General features: G+C 34.3%; 1 protein-coding gene across 1 annotated transcript; it reads right to left on the bottom strand.

Moving 5' to 3' along the window:
- Positions 1-378: 378 nt before the first annotated feature.
- Positions 379-6,854, bottom strand: LOC133869562 (uncharacterized). Its single transcript, XM_062306596.1, has 2 exons — positions 6,535-6,854; positions 379-2,354 (listed from the first exon to the last, which is right to left on the bottom strand). The coding sequence occupies exons 1-2, from the start codon at positions 6,636-6,638 to the stop codon at positions 2,018-2,020; spliced, it is 441 nt and encodes a 146-aa protein (XP_062162580.1). The 5' UTR covers positions 6,639-6,854; the 3' UTR covers positions 379-2,017.
- Positions 6,855-11,309: the final 4,455 nt, after the last annotated feature.

The following is an 11,309-nucleotide window of genomic DNA, read 5'->3' as shown; positions in this document are numbered from 1 at the left end:
TGTAATTGGAATGATAGAATAGAAAGATGAATGTGTAATGATCTCATATCTATAAGCAAGGGGGGTCATGCATTCACTATTAAGCCTACACCCATCAATTCTTTTCAAGCTTTATCCCGCCAAATTCATGAATACAAGATGGCCTATACACATCTAGTCAGAGTTTTAAGTAATTTAGCTAACAAGAAAACAGACACGATTCTACAATTTCTACCACAAATTTCATTGAAAGAAGTTTTCTACAACCTAGGATTCATATAATCAAGGCAACTCGCACAAAAACAAAAAAAAAAAACCAAAACAGGAAGAAATTAATAAATATATAACAAGAAAGTGACTATTTCAAGAATTTGAGAATCCTACAAAAGTGACATCAAACTGAAAGAGGCTGAAATCCTCTACATAGATGAGCTTAGCAGAATTTTTTTTCAGATAAAGTTTAGCATAACAAAGTTGTTATTTTAGACCAGACAACTCCTCAAATTCACTCAAAACTCCTTGAATAACTTGAATAGATTCTGTAGTGGCAGCAGAAACTATAAAGAGGTCATCAGCAAAACATAAGTCGGTGAGGCCAATAGACTTACACCAAGGATGAAACCCAAATCTAGGATCTGTAGCAGCAGCCTCTTGAAGAAGCAAGGAAAGAACCTCCATAGCAATGACAAAGAGGTAAGGAGATAATGGATCTCCCTACCTCAGCCCTTTTTTTCCTAGAAAATAACCCACCAAGGAGCCATTTAAAGCAATAGTAAACCTGGGATTGGTGAAACATTCCCTAATCCAACCAACATACCTCCCCGGAGCCCCAAAACACTTCAAACAGTGGAGAACAAAAGGCCAGTTCACTGAATCATAAGCCTTCGTTAAATCAACCTTCAAAGCACATCTAGGCCGCCCACTAGACTTATGGTAGTCACTAACAATATCTTGAGCAAGCAAAATATTTTCTGCAATGCTCCTATGAGGAATGAACGCTCCTTGATTGAGACTAATAATATCCTCCAACCCAGCTCTCAAGCAGTTTGCTAAGATCTTTGTTATACATTTATAAACCACATTACAACATGAGATGGGTCTATATTCACACATGGAAGAAGGATTCTTTTTTTGGGGAACAAGGGTAATAATAGTAGCATTCATTTCTTTAAGCATCCTCCCAGTTAAGAAAAATTCCTGGACTGCAATAATCACATCCTCCCCAACCACCTCCCACGCTTCATGAGAGAACCCAGCCGAGAACCCATCTGGACCCGGGGCTTTATTCCTGTTCATAGAAAAAAGTCTTTCTCACCTCATCCCTAGAGATAGGAGCAGTCATCCCCAAGGTGCAACAGGAGAGAATTTCCTATGAATGAGCTCAGAAATTCTACCCGCATTATGAGAAGAGAAAGAATGAAAAGACTCCCCAAAAAGTTTTTGGTAGAACTGAATTACAGCCTCCTTAATTTCCAACTTATCTTCAATCAACCTCCCATCATTCCCCTTTAGAGATTTCACAAGTTTAGAGAGTTCCGAACCTTAACAGCCCTGTGAAAATAGCCATTATTCCCATCTCCCAAGTTCAACAAAAAACTCCTTGATTTTTGTTTCAAAAACTTCTCTTCTGCATTAGAGATAGAAACAAATTCATGAAGACACTCCATCTCCTTGAGATGACAACTAACCGATCCATGTGAAGCCAAGAACTGAGCCTGGGCAGTAGCAAGGGCTAGACGAGCCTTATCAACTCTGTGACTCAAACCACCAAAAAAAACCTTATTCTTTACTTTCAAAACCCCTTTAGTAGCCTTCAACTTGGAATAAAGCTGGAACATAGAAAAACCAGAAATCTCAGCAGACCAGCTCTCCTTAAACCAATCTAAAAACTGCGGGTGGTCTGCCCAAAAATTAAAAAATTTGAAAGGCTAGGGCCCGAAACTAACATATTCCTCCACCGAAATAAGAGCTGGGGAATGACCAGAAACTCCTCCTTCAAGGAAGTCTACTGAAGTATTAACAAAACTGGACAGCCAATCTAAATTAGACATGACTCTATCCAGCTTTTAGAAACAAAATCTTCCCCTACTTGCTTATTAGACCATGTATGTAACATACCAGTAAAAGCCAAGTCATCAATCTCCAATCTGTTAATGCAACCAATAAAGTCCATTTCATAACAAGAAAATCCAGCTTTACCCCACTTCTCATCATGGAACCTGATGACATTAAAGTCACCAGCTACAAGCCAAGGACAAGTACCCACACTAGCATGAACAGTATCCAATTCCCTCCACAGTCTCCTTCTATCCATTCCATTAATGGATCCATAGATACCAGAGAACATCCATGGACCCCTGCCTTGAGTTGTAACCCTGCATGAAATAGATTGCTCATGAATAGAAATCAAAGATATAGAAAGAGCATTCGGATCCCAGCAGATCCAAGATATAGTGAGTACTGTAATTGTGAAACCAATCCCAACCAGGAACAAGAAATTCCTTAATAGCATCAGCTTTATCAAACTTCACACGTGTTTCAACAAGACAAAAAAGAGATATTTTCAATCTTCTCAGCATCTTCCTAATCTCTCTTTGTTTGAAGGGGTTATTTAAACCCCTTACATTCCAAACTAATATCTTCATAAAAATAGGTAGGAGAGAATCCCCTCTCAACAAAACCCCCATCTCCTTGATCACCCATGCCCCCCTTCCCCTTGTCCCTAGAGGATAAAGCACTCTCAAACACCTCTCGAAATGTAGTAGGAGACCTCGGGGCAACTCCTCCTCCAGCGCTTTCTTCAACCCAGAATCCCCAAGCACTTTAAAGGGCAAAGAAGATCAACTCTCCTGCTGCCTGGACTTTACTTTCGATGGTCCTGAACCAGGAGACACCCTGATTGGAGATTTCCTCCATAAACAAGGAGACATCCTGGTTGCAACTGTAGGGGGCCTACTGATAGCTCGATCAAAAGCTTTAATAGGCTGCACCTTCTGAACAACCAGCTTACCATTAGTCTGCCCTTTCAGAGAATATCGTGAAATATTTTCTTTGGCATCCACACCTTATTCTCCTTCTTAGTATTCGGACAAACATAAGTGGCATGCCCAAAACCACCACATCCAGAGCACTTTGGTGGCAGCCAAGGGTATTCCACCCCAATACTAAGATTAGTTCCATTAGCCCTACTAATGAAAATCTCCTTTGGGCAAACCGAATTTGCATCAATCTCCACAAGAACCCGAGCATATCCCAGCGCCGGTCAGCATATAGAGGTTTACCAACCCCACTTGCCACATGACTAAGGCAAGTTTTAGTCCAATATTCCAAAGGGAGATGCATAAACTTCACCCATATGGGAATGGAAGACATAGTTAGCTTCAAAACCTGCATTCCAGGAGTCCATTTTCTAATTATCAAGGGCTTATTAGCCACATACCATAATTTGGACTCAAAAACTTCATCACAGCTAGCCACATCCGCAAACCTAAAGATGAACATTCCGTTTTCCACCGAAAACACCTCTACATCCCCATATTGTTTCCACATCAATTGGACATATTTCTTGACAAGAAAGAACGGCAAAGCTTTATCCAAGAACTGTCCCACAAGACTGGAATTCCATCTAGATTCACCTTCCTCAACCGCAGCGACTGGGGGTGAGACAAACACCTTCCCCTCAAGAGGAAACGGGAGTAATATAATCAAGAGATCCCATAGATTTCTCTGATTTGAACAAACCACTCCATTCAACATGAACAGGTTGTTCCTGCTTCGCATCCACAGGTAAAGGAGGATCATCCTTCAAGACCTCATTTTGGAAATCAGGATTATGAATAATAGTAGGATCATTCATTCCTTAAAAGGGCTCATCAAAATCATCTTCTTCCGGCAAAGAATGATTTTCCAAAGAACAATGATCAATCTCCAATTCCTCCTCATGATTTTCCAAAGAACATTGATCAATTTCTAAAGAGCGATTACCCACAGAACACTGATCAATTTCCAATTCCTTCTCATGTTCCCTCAATCCCCCGATATCGCATCATCCTCATCCCCCGATTGATCCCGTTCCAAACCAGAATCAACATCAGCCTCAACCGTGTCATTTTTCCCATTCGACACCTCCAACCCCCTACCTCTTCCCCTACCTCATCCCCTGCCTCTTCCTCGACTAGTCCTTTTCGCCATAACCACCCGACTCATGAACTAAACCCCAATCAATACTAACAAATCCAAAAAAAAAAAAAGATCAAAATGGAAGGACACAGACCTGGGCGATCAATTTCCTCCAACTCCGATGAGAATTCTGGGCGTTACGCGCCGTCACATGCAGGAGAAAGGACCAAACCAATTCTCAAGGTGCTGACGTGGTGAGAGGGAACTTTTTTTACGATTAAAAAAAAAAAAAAAAATCATACTTATAGTATCTAAATAACCTTTGGCAAGCCTGTAATGGAAATTACATGTTCACCAACCAAAAAGAAAATGCTTCAGCCTCAAGGACTATTAGCATACTTTTACCTTTTACTCTTGAAACCAATTGCTGATTTCTAGCTTCTATTGACTAGCATCACATTGTATGCAAAGTTATTATTCACTATGTGTTAAGTACCACAGAAGACTAGATTTTAAAGTACCTTCTTCCCTACAAGCATCTTAATATAAACATTCTAATCATCCTAAAGTCAAAATGATTAGCACATAGGGTATAACATCCCATTTACCTATTCCCTAGTGACCCCTCAAAATCCACCTAAGTTCCTAAAGTAATAAACAATGTTTAAACCTGGGGAGGGGGGTTATGAAAATTCGCCAATTGATTGGAATGGAGACTAAGAAGAAACCCTGAAAACATTTTGTTATTTCAGCTAGCAGAACAACCTTTTACAGCAACCGGCATTACCTATTACACTTAAAACGTCTATACTGACTTTAAAGATTAATAGCCCTTATAACTTTTACTCCATATAGTTCATAGGAAAAAAAAAGTAGTTAAAAGCCTTTTTTAGAGTGAAATTTCAATTTTTCAATATAAAACTCTCAATAAATGTCATCATTAAAAAGCCAAGATAATTTTAGGAATTAGAGTTTATGAAGATAAGGGAAAACTCACAAAGAGCTCAATTTTGACAATTATGTCCACTGGCCCCATCAACCAGACCTAAGTACCAAAACACCTCTTCAAGAGTATATTGCTATGAAGTACATGGAAAGAAATATCAATATATATAATAAATAGTAAACATATGGAACAGTGAAAAGACAATTCCTCATGATAAGTAAAATAAAAATCATGAGCAGAACCCTTGTACAATTGCTTCTTTAACCATAAAAATCTCTCACAATTGCTCCAAAAGAAATACGGGTAAAATGTAAGAGTATAAATATTTGAGAAAGACATGATTTGACAAGAATAAGCAGAAAATATTATCTCAGCGTACACATGCTGCCTGAAACACACTTGGAAGAGATATAGAAAGATGAGCCCTCAAGCCTTGTCAACAATTGTCTTGCTCTTCAAATTCATTTCCTCTCTTGACAGAAACTAGGGTCTCCATGTACGTAACCAACTGCAAGCACATTATGTCTCCATGAATTTGGAGATTAGTTATTTGTTTGGAAGAGGGGTCATATAAGGCCAGTTGTCCGTCAGATTTTACAATGAGCATGGTGTCATTCTTCCAAAATCCTAATGGCCCTGGCCATCCTATATCGTTAATTTGTATAAATGGTCCAATAGTGAAAAGCCTAGTCCAGGAGTCCTTAATACCGACTTTAAGCAACAACCATATATCATAGATAAGTTCAGAGTATAAGTATTGTTCATGAGGAAAAGCGATGACAATCAATTCATTCAACACGAAAAGTTCTTCCCCGCCCTCTCTATAAGTATTATCTGGAAGTGGTGTTTTTAGGAATACCTCATCGCTCATGTCAAATGACAAAACAAATAACTCACAATCATTTTCATATGCCAGCCAAGAAGTCATTCCATTGATGTATGTTCCCGAACCTATATGACAAGTAGAAAGAAAACAAGAGGGTCCATCAACTTTTCTCCAAGAATCGGCTCTTAAGCTGTATACCTCTTTTTGGTGTATGACACCCCGTTTGTAAGGGTCATAAGACTCACACCAAGGATCATAGATACTAACAAAGCTGATTATCTTGTAGTCATTAGTTTTAACATCAAAACCAAATGACATACCGTCAATTCTGGTGAGATAGCCAGCGGGGACAATACGGGACAGGTTTGATTTGGGGACAATCTTTGTTTCTTTAGTTGCAGGGTTCCATATAACAGAACGGTAATCATGGAGACAAACGAGACCATTGCAAGAACCCACGACAAAAATTGATATCTTGTCGATCCCAAGACACAGTGGAGGTAGAGGATGTGTAAGGGATACTTGGAGAGTTTCATAAGAAATCGTGGATACAACATAATCTTCGGTGGTCTTGTCGCGCGTTTTAAGGAGAAGCTGGGTGTTGATGTTCTTGTTGTGTAGGAGGTGTTTTGTAATGAAGTTTTGGTTTGTGATGAGAGCGTACCAGGATTTGCAGACGGACTTGAATCGCAAGAGAGAGACGACCGGAAGCCATACGAGAATCTGTATCACCAAGTCTTCAGGCAATTCTTTGGCCATCATCAACATCGGGTTTCTGTGTTGCTTGGTTAGAGGAAGCAGAGATGATTCGCAGTCGCAGCTAGGGTTAGGGATTTAATTTCGACAAAGAGGGGATCGAACAAAATATCAGATACCGTATGTTCTATGAATGAAGTTTAATACAACTAATAAGGTTGCACATTGGGCTGGGTTGATTCCCGCGATTTTTGAACTGAAAGCCTATTGTTATTATTTTTTTTTTTTGCTCCATGATGTTTCCTGTATTCTCCTAATTTATACAAGTTAATCAACCAAAATAAGGCTGTCGTAAATAAGAATTGTAAGTTTTCCTAAAAACCAAATAAGTGGAGACGACAAAATAAAAGAAATGTAAGGTTGTAGAAAATTAGATTGAAAAGGAGCAATGTCTTAACTAAGAATTTATTTTGTGTTTCGGGTGGATTTCATATGCTATTGAATTATGTTCTTTTAATTCATTTTTAGATTTTAATTCCTTGGTGCAATGTCAAATACTTTCTGTTTTATTTTATAAATTTAGCTGAATAAGCTTTTGTGTATTCATGACTATTTAAGCATGATGCTTTATATGAGATACTAGTTGAGAAGTCACGTGCTTGATTCATTGTGTTTGATAGTGATCGATAAATATATTTACGTAATATTTAACATTAAAAACTCAATGCCATATATAAAAATTATTTTCTAACAAAAAGTTTAATATCTAAATCCTAAGAGCATTTTTAGTAGCCTCACCAAATTAGTTTTTTAGCTATTTTGGTGAGTTAATTTGATGAAAACTCTTAAAAACCACTCCCAGCAGCCTCACCATTTTAACCAAAAAAATTTGATGACTGAAATTACTAGTCAAATTAGACCAGGCATTTTCACTCAACAACCCACTCACCAAATTTTGTTTCACATTTCTCTCTCACATGATTAGCACACTTTTTTCCTTTTTTTCTCTCATTTTCTTCTCTCATCTCCCATCTCTCACACGATAATGTCCTTATTTCATGTATATAAATGATTTTTTATAAAAATATTATATAGAGAAAAAATAAAGAAATATGAAAAAATTATTATTTAAATGGAATAGTGAATATTGACTAGTTAAAATGGTGAGGCTGCTGGGGGAATTTTAATAAAGTGGCTCATCAGAATAGAAAAAAATAATTTTTAGTTATTTTGGTGAGTAAAATTTGGTGAGGCTACTAGGAATGCTCATACATGAGCACATTTAAATTCTTACACTAGTGTCATGAGAGAAAAACATTAAAAAAGTTATAGATATAATGTACAACAAAAGAGTGCATATGCTTAATTTTGTTCTTAATCTGCCAGTATAGGAAGACAAATTAATACACTATTTAGTGAAAATTTATTTGTGCGACATTTGCTGATATCAAATGTAGCTCAAAAAATACCACTTTTCAACCTCACTGTGAAGACATAAATTTATTCATTCCGAAACAATTATATAGTCTTATAGCTTGGGGTGTAAACGAGCTGAGTTACTCGTGAGCTTACTCGAGATCGGCTCAAATAAACTCGACTCGTACTCGAATCGATTATTAAATGAGCTACTCGTGAACACGAAAATCAAACTCGATTATTAAACGATGCAAACTCGTATAAACTCGACTCGACTCGACTAAAGCTCGTGAACCCGCTCGTATAATGATCGACTCGTTTATTAAGACTCGACTCGTATATATATATATATATATATATATATATATATATATATATATATATATATATATATATATATATATATATATATATATATATATATATATATATATTATAAATATAAATTATAGCACATAATGTCATATAAGTATACAAATACAATGATTAAGTATGTAGGTACTTAGATACATTGATTAAGTATGATGTATGATTTTAAGTATTTAATAATTATTAATAATATTTAGAGTATTAGATACAATTATTAAGTATATAGATTACATACATTAATTATATGATATAACATAATGCATTTGTGCTTAATCATATTATTCATATATAATGACAATGTAATTCATATAATCCCAAATTAAATTATTAGGATCGGTTGGTTGGTCCAATTAAAATTACCAATGTGTTAATTATAATCACAATTTAGGTGTTATTATTCAAATTTAGATCATATGATCTAACATTGTGCATTTGTACTACATAACCATTAGATATGAATTATATCATCTGAGAATTATCATTAGACTTAAAAAAGAAGCATTATTACCATTAGATATATAGGACTATATGAAAATATAATAATTATCATTATTAATTTTTAACTTAATATTTATATTGATTATTGTTACATTTTATTTTTTTTATAATCAAATACTTATGAATTGACAGAACCGCTATATATAATATACTTATAAGTTATATCACATAATTCAAGATCAAAGATCAAATGATAATATTTTTTGTTAGAGATCATATGATAATAATTAGATTATATGATACTATCATTATATTTATATCTATATTAATTTATTAAATATGCAATTATTAAGATTATGAATTGTAGTATCATAATTCACAAAGAGTTATATATACAATTAGACATTTAGACATATTTATTAAATTACTATATATATATATATATGCTACTCATTATACTTATACATATAAGTCCATATAATGATATTTGTTAAAATGTAGTATTTAGTATATTTACAACTGTTATACTTAATTTCAAAACATAACGTGTGAAACTATAATTTTGATTATTTATAATACTAAATTATATCATTAATGCATTGTAGGTTTAATTTTTATTTTTTATTTTTTGAAAAAAAAGAAGTATAAATGGTTATAATGAGTGTAAATTCAATATTACAAGTTTTTGCTAGTGGTATAGAAAAAAAAAATGAAATAGTGAAATGTGTCAGATGATATAGACACTGCTATCCCACTCAACCGATGTCCCAATGCTAATTAGTCTTCAATTTTTTTTTTCTTAAAAAAATTAATTTAAAGATTAATTAACACTACCATATAAATAAAATATAAAACTATAATTTTTCACATTACTCATCACATAATTAAACAAAAAAGAAGTGCAAGTCAATTAGGGTAACACTTGGGTGTTATGAGGCCATGTGGCTTGCCGTGCATCTAGTTAAGGGTAGAACATGGTTTGTTTAGGCTTGACTGGTCAAATCCAAAAATAACTCCTCACGTATGTAGCAACTTGACTGTTTGGATATAAAAAATGCTATAGCTTATTCTAGTATCTTCTTGGTATTCTTTTAAATGACGTGAATTTAATTTTTTTACTTAAAAAATTGCATTTTCGTAGGTCATAATTTGAGATAATTCTTTTTTTTTATTAAATCTATATCATCCAGAAGGACGTTAGAAGGAGCTTTAGCATTTTTATTTTTATTTTTATACAATGAAATAGTAAACTACACAATTTTATTCTATTTTTTTTTCCACCATTTGATCTCGCCCATTATCTACTATTTTTCATTTGATATGAGCAGTGGCAGAGCTAGAATCTCGATTCAGGATGGGGCAAAAAAAAATAAAAAATAAATAAAAAATATTAAAAAAAAAATGTAAATGACAAAAGAAATAAACAATTAAGCAAATTTTAATTATTATTTGACTCATATAAATGTAACTTGTAATTTATTTTTTTACTCTTAGCGTTAATTTACTTATTAAAATTAATGAATCATTGTTGTTGTTTATAATCTTAACTATAATAATATATTTTCATACAATTAAAATATGTTACAAAAAATATATATTCATCAACAATTAATTTTGAAAAATGGTCTATATATAAAAATCAACATAGATGGTTTTATTATTAAATAGTAAATTTATAAATAAATCAGTGTAAAATTTTAATTATATACCTTAAAATTTTAAAGAACCAAAAGGCTGTCATTTTATTAGAGATAATCAAGGCTAAAAATTGCATCGAATTTGTCACTAGTTTCAAAAGTTCAGTTTAATATATTCAATAATTAGTGTTGGGCCCTATTTTCATATAATTATGACTTTTATATACGCAAATGTGGATTTGAGAGTCCAAGACTTCAAGTGCTTTGATAATTTCTTCTTGACACTAGCACTTTTTTTTTAGACCTTCTTGACACTAATCAAGCTAAGAATCAGACTAGAGTACTTTCAATTGCAGACGTGAGCTATAAAACTTGAACACCTAGCTAGTTTTTTTTTTTTATTTTTTTGTTCTTTTCAAGTTTTTATGGCTTCAAGCCATCAACTCTCACGGTATGAAATGCTTTTCATTAAAAATAATTAATAAAAAGATGCACCTCATGTTCAAATCAGCAGCCCAAGCTCAAGTTTCAAAGTGAGCGTGCCACCATTTTTTTTTTCCACTTTTTGCTCCTGCCCATTATCCACTTTATTCGATGCACAGTATTGAGTCATGCGTCGCAGTATGAGTATCAAGTCAAGCACCAGCCGTATCACTGAGGACAGTGTACGTAATTTCTTCAAGAAACTTCTTTGCCTCAAATACCCTTGAACAATCAAAATCGCCAAACCAGTATGAACTGCTCGTTAAGGCTTAGGGCAAAATGGGTATAAACTGCTTGTGAAGGGTAATATTTGACGCAAATAAATTTTTTGATGAAATTCCATTGCCCTCGGACTTCAATGATATGACTAGCGCGTGGCTCAATATTGCAAGCATTGCTC

This window comes from Alnus glutinosa, chromosome 5, assembly GCF_958979055.1.
Source record: "Alnus glutinosa chromosome 5, dhAlnGlut1.1, whole genome shotgun sequence".
In the NCBI taxonomy this organism is placed as follows: Eukaryota; Viridiplantae; Streptophyta; class Magnoliopsida; order Fagales; family Betulaceae; genus Alnus; species Alnus glutinosa.
This window is presented reverse-complemented; position numbering and strand designations above follow the sequence as displayed.

Excerpts from the sequence above, each read along its gene's own strand:
- LOC133869562 (XM_062306596.1), bottom strand. The coding sequence starts at position 6,638 with ATGTTGATGATGGCCAAAGAATTGCCTGAAGACTTGGTGATACAGATT. Across the intron at positions 2,355-6,534 it reads AAGTCCGTCTGCAAATCCTG|GGTTACAACTCAAGGCAGGG; the intron begins GTACGCTCTCAT and ends TATTTCATGCAG.